The sequence below is a fragment of the Lytechinus pictus genome, chromosome 4 (assembly GCF_037042905.1).
Source record: "Lytechinus pictus isolate F3 Inbred chromosome 4, Lp3.0, whole genome shotgun sequence".
NCBI classification, from domain to species: Eukaryota; Metazoa; Echinodermata; class Echinoidea; order Temnopleuroida; family Toxopneustidae; genus Lytechinus; species Lytechinus pictus.
In genome coordinates, this window is record NC_087248.1 from 1,086,560 (window position 1) to 1,099,723 (window position 13,164).

General features: G+C 33.7%; 2 protein-coding genes across 2 annotated transcripts in view; one reads left to right on the forward strand and one right to left on the reverse strand.

Moving 5' to 3' along the window:
• Positions 1 to 8,920, reverse strand: LOC129259201 (protein FAM228B-like). The gene is made up of 7 exons (XM_054897502.2): positions 8,614 to 8,920; positions 7,757 to 7,960; positions 4,950 to 5,027; positions 4,403 to 4,594; positions 3,131 to 3,299; positions 2,533 to 2,677; positions 1 to 1,948 (listed from the first exon to the last, which is right to left on the reverse strand). Exons 1-7 carry the CDS (start codon positions 8,719 to 8,721, stop codon positions 1,816 to 1,818), a joined length of 1,029 nt encoding a protein of 342 aa, XP_054753477.2. The 5' UTR covers positions 8,722 to 8,920; the 3' UTR covers positions 1 to 1,815.
• LOC129259202 (profilin-4-like) overlaps positions 8,903 to 13,164 on the forward strand; it is a 13,925-nt gene continuing 9,663 nt past the window's right edge. The window contains exon 1 of the mRNA XM_054897504.2: positions 8,903 to 9,325. The gene's annotated coding sequence lies outside the window, so the exon portion shown is untranslated. The remainder of the gene's footprint in view (positions 9,326 to 13,164) is intronic.

Consider the following 13,164-nt stretch of genomic DNA (forward strand, 5'->3'; position numbering starts at 1 on the left):
TTTGTTTTTCATTTTTATGTAATATATTTTATTTCAAATGGTAATTTTGTATTTTCATGATCAATATATACATCAAACTCCTTGATGTGCAACATATTCAATTACTCTACATGTACATACAACAGTGAATACGGTAAATTATAATCATTCATATGATTATTCCAATCAATCATAAAGCCCAACAAACCCAAACAACAGTTGTATATAATCAAACCCACAAAGTGGATAAACTTCAGATCATTAGAGAAAACCAGACCGTCTTTCTCTCTCTTGATGGCATAGATGCTAATTGCAAATTTCGTTGTTCATTGTTTACATTTGTAGTGCATAGCAACTGGTACAATATTTCCTGAAGGTCATATCTTGTGATCAATTACATGTAGAAGAGAAAATTATGACATTGAATGCTGACATTCTGATAGCAGGTGAACGCAATTAATATGACCATGACAGGAAATTGACTTCCATTTCACCAATACAAACATGCATTGTGTCTATATCACAATCAATATTGACCTAACAAGTATGTTATGTGGCCTATTATTTAGACGGTCTGCAATGACATCTGTCAACGGATCACAGTTGAAAGTACAAATAAAATGTCCTATGATAAAATATCTTCAGAATTATCAGCACAGGAAAAAATAATAATACATAAAGATTTAGCATTTTAATGCAGCTAATTGTAATTCAAGTAAACAATGTAAGAAGTGATCAACAACAAACATTCCCTCCCCAAATTTCTCTTTCTCTCTCTCTCTCCCTCCGTCCCTCCCTATCTCGCACTCTCTCCTTCCTCCCCCCTCCTCCATGTCTCTCTCTCTTTCTCTCTCTCACTTTCTTTGCCTGTCTCATATATATCCCTTCAAATTGCTTTTCCCACATTCTCTACATTCTACATGTATGCACAATTTTCCTTTAAAATCAAGAACTTCACAACAAATATATTAGTCTATTACTTCCTCTAGCACAATTAAAAATCAAACATAAAGGCAGATGAAATTGCATGATATAAAGGTCACTTGTGCATTATTCTTTGAATATAACGTGCAAGGCATTTCACTCAAATCAAGACACTTCATTATTTGTTCATCTGACTCAAAGGGTCTGCATTGTAAAATACAAATAACAAAATACTGGAATAAAAAAAAAACATGGTTCCAATATTGGTAATTAATTTTCTTTAAGAAGTACCTGACTTTCTGCAAGGTTAATCAACCTCCTAATGCATAAATTTGATTCAAATTTTAAATTCATTCAACAATAATCACTATTTAAAAATAGGAAGTATTTAATCAATGCAGCCTGGCCACACACCTGTCATATAACAAACTTCATCACATGTATGCTACATGTATGATTTAAGTTTTATCGGGCACAATGGCACACTAGTTTCAATTGCATAGTTGCAACCAGCATTTTATATCAAGCATGTTCCAAATATTCTGAAGCTTAGTGGATGGATGGACGGTGAAATTTGATAGTATCGAGTGTATGAATCTGATGAAATCTACACATAAAGAAATACTAATGTATGCTAGACTTAAATGAGCATGTCACTTTGTCTTAACATGATGACTTCTTTAAACTGCATTTATGTTATTAAATAATTCTTCAGAATATCATAAAAAAATATACAAAATGCAAAGCACAAATACAGCATTTGTAATCTTTTTTCACAAAACACAAAATAGACACAGATTTCACATCTGCAAATACAAAAGCAGAGCACAGCTTCACAATCTTTGCATAAATGATGTGGAGAAAAGAAAGCCATAGATCTATCAAACATTTAAAAATACATATTATCCAGCATTATGATGCGACAGCTGCTTGTGATTGAGGCGATGATTGCAGAGATTGTTGATGTAGTCTGACGTTCGCAGGATCATAAAACGGCTGAGAGAAATCATAATGGGCATCATTGAAAACACCATGCATTCTTCGTCTGCGGGGGAAACAAAATAAAGAAAACAAATGATTTAGTATGGTTTCCATGGTTTCATTCATCTTACCTTGATTGATTTGAGATTAAAAAATCAGTTTAATCTAATTACAAAATTCAACTACCATATTTTTTAAAAATTAATCTAAGAAACACAATATTACCAAATAAAATATAAAAACTCAATATAACAAAATGGTTAGGATCATAAAGAATCCATTATCTAGTAGCATGTATAAGCAAGGTCATACAATATACAAAAAAACAAAATGAAAATACAATGACAGTATTTTGCAAACAGAGATTTATGTAGTGATTGATATATGACGTCATACAGGAAAATAATAATCGAGATTCCCCTTTTATTTTTTATTCTTGACATGAAATAAATTTGAAACCTAGTGAAATTGCATGCCTTGAGTAATTCCTCCACAGATATGCGGTATAATGAATTCCTATAGATATATTTATTACCTAAACTTAGGATTATATCATAATAAATGAGACCAGAAATTAAGGGGAGTTATCACCATCCTCTACAACTGTTGCTTTCTAAGTTAGATTAATGATTTGAATGCATATCTTACCTGCTTGCTAGTCTGACAGGGCTTTCTATATCATGTAGAGGCATGGCCAACCATGTAGCACACTCGGTACCATGACGACCAAGCGGTACCAGCGGGAGCGGGGGCAAGCGGTGGCGCTCTACTGCTTTGTCCGGTAAAACTTCACCTAGATGGAGTTAAAAAGGGAAATGATCTTAGAAATCTAAACGAAGTGTGATTAATGCAAAAGGTAGTATGTCATTGAACAACATTAGAAGAAATACCAAATCACTCTCCATTAAGACTTTCTATCTATTTGACATGATCATCTATATAAGGCAATTTTTTCAGTTTCTGATTTAGCAATTAAAACAATGTTTGATGCTTCAAAAAAAAATGTACACAAATAAATAGCCATGAAATTGATAAAAGGCAACAAATAATATTGCAATATTATACAAATCTTAAAAATTTGTTGAATATGACACCCCCTTCCCCCAGTACTTGTACAAAAGCCATCCTCATAGGGTTCTCAATCTAAGGGGAGTCAACTTTTCAAATGATATACAAGGCTTCAAAATTATTACTGTGTGCATCATATTAAATTTATTCATTGAATTAAAGTCCTACTGACACTCACCTGTTTGGCAAGCTAGGGTAGTCCTGTCCTCATTATTCCTCTCTCGTTCCTGTTGCAATGTTGGGTCCTCTTGGGTGTTTCTATGGATCTTAAGAGGAGCTGGTCTAGGAACTACAAGCTTCATAGGATCATACTCCTGTGTGTCATAGGTATCTAGAAATACAAAACCCTGTCAACAGAAGAGAAACATGTAAGTCAATAGAATACCACTGTTACACAGAAATCATGGAAATATACATGTACCTTTTAACTGCACATTAAAAAAAAATTGACATTCAGAGGTCATTTAACAGAGTTTCTATTAAAAATTGTCCAAATTAATATATTGTATTCATTTCCATGACAAGAACCTTTTCATTTTTTAGAATAAAAAAATCAATATTGAGTTTCCTTCTGATAAGAAATGCCTATCTATCTTAATTTGAGGGCAGGAGAATCGGGAGGTAGGGAGAAAATGATATTATAAAATGTCATCTATATTCTTTTTGCTAATTTTCCTTGCATATCATACAAAGATTTGACTTGTAAGATTGATCCCCTACTGCTATTGCATCACACTGTATAAATTTTGGTTTGGCTTACTGTTACACATAGTATAATTCTAAAAAATAAGTGGGATCAAACACAATGGCCCAAATTCAAAATGGTACTTCTTTTAACCATCAGTTGAACCCATTTTTTATGCAGATTTCCTGTATAAATTACGCTTATTTTACCGCGTATATTAAAATCATGTCCAATGCTGATGCACACTTTTCTCACAGTGAGCCAAATTGATGCCTGTTGCCGTGGTTATCCATGCTATTTTTTATCATGAATCCACTCTTTTGAATTAACGAGTGTACTCTTTAAGCAGTGGACTCATTAATAAAATTGCGTACTTAACCATTGCAACAGGCGTCACTTTGGCGCACTGTGACAAAAGCGCGCATCAGCATTGGGCATTTTTTTAATATACGCGGTAAATAAGCGTAATTTATACAGGAAATTTTCATAAACCATGGATTCAACCGATGGTTAAAAAAAACACCTTTATGAATTTGGGCCTATATCTCCATACATTTGTAATAATTTGAAGAACTAAATGAAGGAGAGTATATCTTAATTTTTCTGTTAACAAATTGCAAATAATTAGTGTGGAATCAATCATGATGTAACAAATGACAGTTTCTTTTGAACTGTGACTCACAGCTTCTCAATCATCTTACTTCTGCATCATCAGCCTGATAATAATATTTCATGAGCAAACAATGGACATGTGATTCTTCTTACCTTTTTATTGCCATGCCTGAGGTATTCCTTATATATACTTCTTTTCCTCTTATCCACCTTAGGGTAGTTCTTCATCTCTTTATATATACTGCTATCTATTGGCTCCCAAATCTTCTCACTCCATTTCTTATAAAGCATCTCCTTCTTACGCAGGTCAAGAAAATCTTTGTTCATCAAGTAGTTGTCTACATCCTGTCAAAAAAATACATCAAAGCTTTGAAAAATGATAATCAAATACATAAATATTTCTGGTTTTAAAAGAAGAAGTAACGAGATATCCAAAATAGTAACAATATCACAAGTTTTATGATCAGTTTTTGGTTAGTGGTAAAGGCAAAGTATGCAATCTATAATACGTTATTCTAAATGATGGCACAATATGAAAATAATTCAAATAACAAGAATGATACAAATAGTCTAACTAATATTTATCTGCAAAAATAAATAATTTTATCACTTGAGGGTATATAATCAGTTTCAGGATAAGGGTTTACTAGCAATGTCTGATTAAAAAAGCAAAAAATGTTTAGTCGCTCATAATACTTACTTTGACAAATGTTTTCTCTGTATTTAAAACTCCCATATACATCTTCTTGGTTTCTTTTGATTCTGGATCTGCTTTCTCCTGTGGATGGAGAAAAAAAAATACTTTAAATAATAAACAAGAAAACAGACAATTATTTGGTCTTTTTGCAACAGAAACAACAACACATTTAAATGAATTTAATATCCCATGCAGAATGGATAATGATCACTTGACAATTTGAAACAAAAAGCAAAGTGTCTAATGTCTACATTAGAAGTATAAAACTGAAAAAATGCAATTAACATTATTGATTTATCACCATGGCAACCTCTCCGCTCTCCCACAATTCCATGTGATAGTGGGAAACAATATTTGCACAATGGAACTTCTTCTATATATTTCAATTAGGGCTTAAAGCACAATGTGTTTATCACATCTACCACACAACCAAGAATCTATAAGCAAATACCACAAGTTGAATGAGAGCTAATTAGTTATCTTGAGATACACACCAAGATTATAAGGTGTGTACAATAATTGTACTTTATACTTTATCTTCTCTACTCAGTTCTCAGTAGATGTACAGTATTCACTGCCCTTTATTTTTGTTTCTTTCATGGACATGAACATAATTTTTTTCTTTTCTATCAAACTACTCTCTGAGTTCCTCAACCATATACAGTGTAGTAGTTCCCTTTTATTCTTTTACTTTATGTTCTATTTCATTTTCTATTTCTTTCCTGTTTCTTTAAAAAAATTAAACTATTATAGCAATAATTTTCAAACATAATTGTTTTTTCTGTCTATTTTCTGTAAGTCTATCCATCAAATCACCCTTTCCCCCTCTCTATTTCTCTCCCTTACTTTCTTCCACAAACATTAAAAATGTAAGAAATCAAATTTTTCCCTTCGATATATAGGGTTCCTGTCCATGTTTTTTCCAAATAGCAATCCCTCCTGCTCATTATCTTACGTCAATGGCCATATAATGAAATATGTTCTATTTCATTTTCTATTTCTTTCCTGTTTCTTTAAAAAAATTAAACTATTATAGCAATAATTTTCAAAACATAATTGTTTTTTCTGTCTATTTTCTGTAAGTCTATCCATCAAATCACCCTTTCCCCCTCTCTATTTATAATAATAATAATACTTTTCTTATATAGCGCATAATAAACTGTACGTTTCTCTATGCGCTTTACAATAAAGGTTACAAAGTAAACATGCTACAAACAAAGAAAATAGACTTGTGAATTACAGAATTACTTAATATTTAAACTTACAATTATTATCTATAAAATAAATACCTATACTACACCTAGTTATGGGTTTCGGAAAAGATGGGTTTTGAGTAAGGATTTGAAAGTTGAATAAGTGGATGCCTGTCTGATATGTAGGGGTAAGGGGTAACAGAAATACAACAATAAGATTGTATCGATGTTGGTGCAACAAAAGAAACCACATGTGCTATGAATATTTTTGAGTATATAAAGGTTAAGTAATCAGCCTAAATACTCAAGTTTTCACTTGTTAAGACATAGATAGATAGATAGATAGATAGATAGATAGATAGATAGATAGATAGATGGATAGATAAATTATTTTTAATTAAGTAATTTATTATTCAATCAATAAAGAAAAAGGACAACAAAACAGCATATGACATTTTTTCTTTAAAGATTGAGACGTTGTTGAAATTTTTGTCTCCATATTTGGCTATGTGCTGCAACAACCATTATCAATTACCTCAATAGTCGCAAAATGGAATACATTGTTACATGTACAATAATATTCACTCTAAATTAAATTTTCTCATAAAAATAAAGCTTTTGTTCAATTAGGCCAAAAATAAATATCTAGTTTGTAGCCCATGATTATGGATGTAATATTGATTTAAGTTCAGTAATATTACAGTAATATTCCTATGGATATGGAATAATGAAAGTAATCAGTATAGCATTTTTAAACAATGTCACATTTCCTGATAATTACTGGCGACCATGAAAGCATCTCAACATTTAAATTGAAGAGATATAACCATTATGCATTATAATATAATAAAAACTCAAGATTGAACGCATCCCTAGTCACACTCTATAGAATCTCCTTTTCTTTACCTAGGCTAGAGCTAGGATTATATTCAAGAGAAAGGAAAATTGAACGCTCATCCTTTTTTTTTTGGGGGGGTGGAGTTGTTTTGTAAGTGTTCTTGAAACCATGGTGATCTCAGAAACAGTTGGCCCTTCATGTATAGAAGTTCCCTGTCCATTTTAAATCCAATAGGTACACATTGGTATCCCACATGTAATTGTATTCCCTTCTAAACAAATAAATAGCATTGTACTCTTCTTTTCAAGTGAACAAATACTCTTACTCCTGAATGACTTGAAGTGATAACAGATACATCTAGCGTGACTTAATACCATTAGAATATCCCTGTAAAATGTGTGAGTCTATTTGTTAAGAAGTGAGAAAATATACACATTCAGATAAACATGGATGAATAAATTCCCTTTTACAATCATTCCATACTCAAGATCTCATACAAGCAAAATAAATTCCGTCTTTTAGGGAGGACTTTCCCTAAAATATTATATGAATTTAATAGTATTACCAGCATTTAAAAAATTAAATACTAAAAAGCTTACTTGTTCCCTGACGACCCCCCCCCCCCCCCGACACCAGGGGACATAATATTTCTTACACACTTTTTATATTGCCTTATTTTTCATATCTTCTTTTTTCTTTTTCTGGAGAAGTTTAGAGGGGTGGAGGGTGCCACCCCTAGATATCTGCTTCTGCCTAAACAGCACCATTTTTTAACCAACCTGTACATGTCTGACAGCTTTCTGGCATAACCAGTTCTGTATCTTAGCCGTTTGATCTAGAGCTGATCCAGTGCTTCCTGCTGACATCATACTGGTTCTACTAGCTAGGGGTGTACTCCAAGGACGCTGAGGAGATGAACAGGATGGTTCCGTTTGCTCTGGTAATTCTTCTAGTTTCCTCCTCCATGTGTGTCTTTTAGTGAACTGCATAGTAAACAAAATATAGGATGTAAAATAAAGGATATGTCATTCCATTAATTGAATAGAGCATATTTCAATGCTGGTGAATCATGATGCAAAAAAAATCATGACGGTAAAAATGAACAAATATAGTGATAATAATGATGAAAAATATAATAAGAATTATCATAATTTTCATCATTATCATCATTATATCATCATCATCACAATCACCACCATCATCGCCAATATCACCACCATCGCCAATATCTTCACCATCATCATCATCATCACTATATATGTACTATCATCATCACCATCATCATCATATCGTCATCATCATTAGAATTAAAATGAAGGATATACACCGCATGTAATTGATGATGGTGATGAATATCTTTTTTTTTTAGTATGTTGATAATTAATGATTATAATAATCAAGCATTATAATGATAACAGAATAATAATAATAATGATAACAAATAATAATAATAATAATAACAAGAACAATAACAACAACAACCTATAGGCCTAGAACTTAGGCAAAACTTACAGGCACAATTTAAACTTATCAATGTATTTCCATAGTCAATGTCACTGATTAATCAATACATAGAGCGAGGCCTACGACTATTTTGTACAGCCAGGCCATTCCACGCCCACATTGTTATACATACCAATTTCTGGGTATCATTTTCGCGTGCATCGTCAAGTAATATCTCCCTCACTTCTGGAGAATGAATTCTAACATTTTCCAATCTATCTCTAGATCGTAGACCCTGCATCGCACTTTCTTGGTGTTGTGCTTCTTAATCTCTAAAATTAACAACGTTCTTATTCCTCCATTTTAATCCAATAAATAGTATAATTCCAGATATGATCGAATAGCGAATATATATGTTTGCGGTGATGTGTGTCTTTCACTCAATCAACCGCACCGATCGTATTGTTGATTCTCGTTCCCTCACAACAAACACATGCTTCCGCGGTATCAATGGAGACGTGACTCGGCCTATTGTTGCGCGGTTTGTTCCACGATTTCGTAAAGTTAAAATAACATTTTCCTGCAAATATACAATTGTAGGGATAAATACTTTCACATCATATTTTCTAACCTTTTTCTCGAAGTTTTTCACAAAATTTGAACAATTCACTCTATATATTTGCAATAATAAACGAAGTTTTAATTCGAACTATATTTCTTGCCCAATAATACCAATGAACTTTTCCCAAACTTTTCGCGTATAGTCTAGTCTCTATGGAAATGACCCAGAATGACCTCGGGTCACCAGTTGACCCTTACGTTATTATCGCATATTGTAAACACGATCAAGAAAAGAAAATCTGAAGTTCTGAATCTCCTGATTGTTGTATGATTAGCTGAAATACGTAAGTTTTTTTTCTTCATACATTTTACATGTTCCATCATAATTCGATTCAGCACCCCATCCATGCAATAGTTGCCGCTGAGAATTGGGGAATTTCGACGATCATGATAGACATGAATGCAGCTTATTGACTCCGGGTTCCAGGCGGGCTGCGCTATTGCGCTAGGCGGGTGGATCGGGGTACTTTGTTATTCCGTGCCCGCTCAGCTCAGGTGTACGTGGGTTGTACAGTGACAGTGTAGATAAGTACCAAATGTATATACTTGTATATGAATATGTTATTATATCCTTTTTCTATGTCTTTTTGTTATTCATTTGTTCAACAGTATTATCTTTTGCATTCAAGGCTTTCATCACCTTTTTTTGCCATCTTGTTATAGCTTTTTATATTTATCCATGTTTTGTTATGTAGGCCTCACTCACACGTATTGCGAGGTTAGTATTAGTATACTAACCTCGCACCACGAACCGCCTTTGGCAGTGGATTTCTAACTAGTGGGTCGCGCGTGCTGGGATCTCACTTCTTTGGTCCACAACACACGACTTCTATGGCTTGAATTTTCTGTGCGCGGCGGCATGTAATGAACCCTTGGGTGTGTAGGCCTATACGTATTTATGTATGATGGGGGGACCTAAAGCTACGCACTTTGTTTACAAACGATAAAAACTCTGCCGATTTTTATATTCTATCAAACCATCTTTCACAAATTTGTGTTAAATATTGTAAAGATTCATAACCAAAAAGAAAATATCACAAAACTCACTAATACGAAAATCCCGCCGTGTTTTCCGAACACCTCTTGATTTCGCCGCCCGATGTAGAAGGGGTCCTAAAGCTATGCACTCAATTTATCATGCAAAGAAAAAGTATTTCCTGTGCCTTAACTTCTAAATAATGTTCATATTCTTATAGGAAAATATGAAATCAAACTGAATATAACTCCAAAATTCCAAACAGTTGCTGGTTTTCTCTGTATTTAGCGATTTATTGCAGCCTCTGTAGAAGAAAATGAATAGGAATCGTTCGTCACACTGCAGTCACTAGCTCCACACAGAGTGCGCATTTTGCAATTGAAATTGCATGCGCATTGGAATGGTGCGTAGCTTTAGGACCCGCGTAGCTTTAGGGCCCCCTACCATACGTATGCATACTATGTATGAATTTGATGTACATGTATGTATAACTATGTATATTCTCATACTCCGAAAGGGGTCGACAGATTAAAGTTTCAGTTCAGTTCAGTCAGTAGTTCCTGCCTAGCTGCCGAATGTTATGACCTAATTATGTTGAATAATAATAAGATTAAGAAGGAGAGGAGGAGCTACACTAGAGCCTAGCTAGGCTCTGTCCTAAGTTACCGTACTTTAGACAGCTGCCAGTCGTCTGTTTCGAGAATAGAAGAGTTTTTTCATTTTAATATTTTAAATTTTTTCTCTCTTTGACTTTGTACAGACGGCATGCAATCGTGCAGCTGCCATTAGGGGGTTAACAATGCAAATTCCCCCCGACGGGGCTCATCTATTTTTGTCTTTATTTCATAAAAAATATATAAAAAGAACTGGACCAAAATAAAGACTAGATCTAGTATCATCTATATGTGGTCGCATTTCATAAGACGGCAAAAAGGGTGGTGGATAAACAAATTTCCATGCAGTGCTGTGGATAAATTGTAAGTTGGCTACATCACAGCCCCATGGCCAAATTTGTTGTGTAGTGTAAGGTCTCATTTTGAAGCTAGAACTATAGGCTAAATATATTACTATATAGTATAAATTAGATCAATACAATATCAGCAACAAAAACTAGAGTCTACAGCACATTAAGTTTGAAGTTACAGGGGTGGCGGAGCCGGTGGATGCGAAAAATGATAAAAATGGGGGTCCCCTCCGCGGCACATACCCACTATGCATTATATACTGAGTGCCCCCCCCCCCTCCTAGCCATGCATGTTCCAACTTACCCCGTATATGGGGTAAGTTTGAACGCTTGCGATGGTCTTGTTCGAAGTGGATTTTTTCAGTAACCATCATAGAGTTAAAAATTTTATGGGGTACATTTGAAGCCTTTAGATATATGCTTTAAGCTGATATTGATTGTTTCTTGAATAAATTCTATGTGGATTTTACAGCCATTTTTGTCGAAAATGTTCCAACTAACCCCAATCTCCCCTACAACTTAAATACTTCATCACTTAGTTCAAACTTGTACTCCATGACTCCGTCTTTCTTTGTACGTGGGCAGCGCAAGATGGCGGGCGGCCACCGGTCTTCTTGCAAAGCTGTGCCACTACATAAACAAGACTTAATAATAATAATAATGTTAATGATAATAATAATTTCATAACTTCATCTATTTATTTTGTGCTTAGTTGCTTGCTTTCTTTACTTGTAGGTAAAGTACTTTCGTTATTCAGTCATTATTCAATTATCAATTAGTGTGTGATTCCATCTCCAGCCCTTGTACAGAACACCAATCTGTATTAAGACTGAAGATGACCCTCCTTATCTCTCCTTTGATTCTCAAAGATCTGAAGAAGCCAATTTACATTGCCATCATTGACACAGTGTTGAGTCAACTTAAGATGACAATGAAATGCTTTTAGCACATGGAAGGAAGCAAACATTTAGACTTTTCATGAGAAACAAATAATGATTTTCACCAGCTACTGTTAGCAACTACAAATCTGTTGATCTCATTTAATTAATCAGTGAAAATCACTGACAATAGAAATGTTCTCAGTATAATGAATTCTGAAAAACAACACAAGATCTTAGTTTGCCTTTGTTACAAACTGCTGCACATGAAATTTTAAAGAAGAAACTTCTTAAAACAGTATCATTGCTAAAACAGAACGTGACAATAACTATCCACATGATTCTTAAACATGGTAAAAGCTGAGATGAAACAAGCAAATATTTGAATTGTGCATCCTGGGAAAAACCAATCATTATACATGTAGTTGCATCAAATGAAATATGGTGATCTAAATGTGTGTGCCATTTTTTACTTCATGTACATTATGATTTTATTGTGTCTTTGTGGGTTTTTTTAATGCTTTTTATTTTCACAAGAAGGGCTGCTTCATGTGCTGTATTTCTATTTATTTGTTTGAATTTGTTTATTAGGGGGGGGGGGGACTTGTACCAATCAGTTTTATTAGAAGTGTCAAATGCTCAGAATGCACCCTCTACTGAATATTAAGCGGAATTGCTCAGTTCTAAATTGTCAAAAATGTAGATTCACTTAATATTAGCAGAAATTAGAAATGCGAGGTACATGTAGATAACATTACAGCTATACTGTATTAGTATCTGGGACATGGGGGTAGATCCTCTATGTTTTGATACACCCAAGGGGTCTATAAATGGAGCAAATGGTATTAATTTATTATCAAAATTATCTGATTTTATTTAGTTGTATCTTCTTCTTTTTTTCAGTAGTGAACATTACATTGCAATTATTAATTTTGGATGTTCTGCTGTTTGTTTGACCTGCTAATAAAACTGCCCCAACCCATTGGATTATCTTCTTGTTATGAAGTAAGAGTTGAAATGGTTAGTGTTCCATGAAGCACACAAAGTATAGAGCAAAGCAGAATCCTTCATCTGTACATGTAAGTCCCAAACTTAAAAGTAATTTTTGTTCACAATAGATGTGAGTTATAGCCTGTGGTTATTATTAGGAGCATTACAATGGGTAGTACAAATCTGGTATGATTAAAGCCCTAGGGTTCTGTGTAGGATAAAGGTATAGAGGGGGATAGGATTAGTCAGAGATCTGTAAGGCAAAAATCCTGATTAAACTTTCTTCCAATTCTCCTTGAAATCTATTTCATTTTG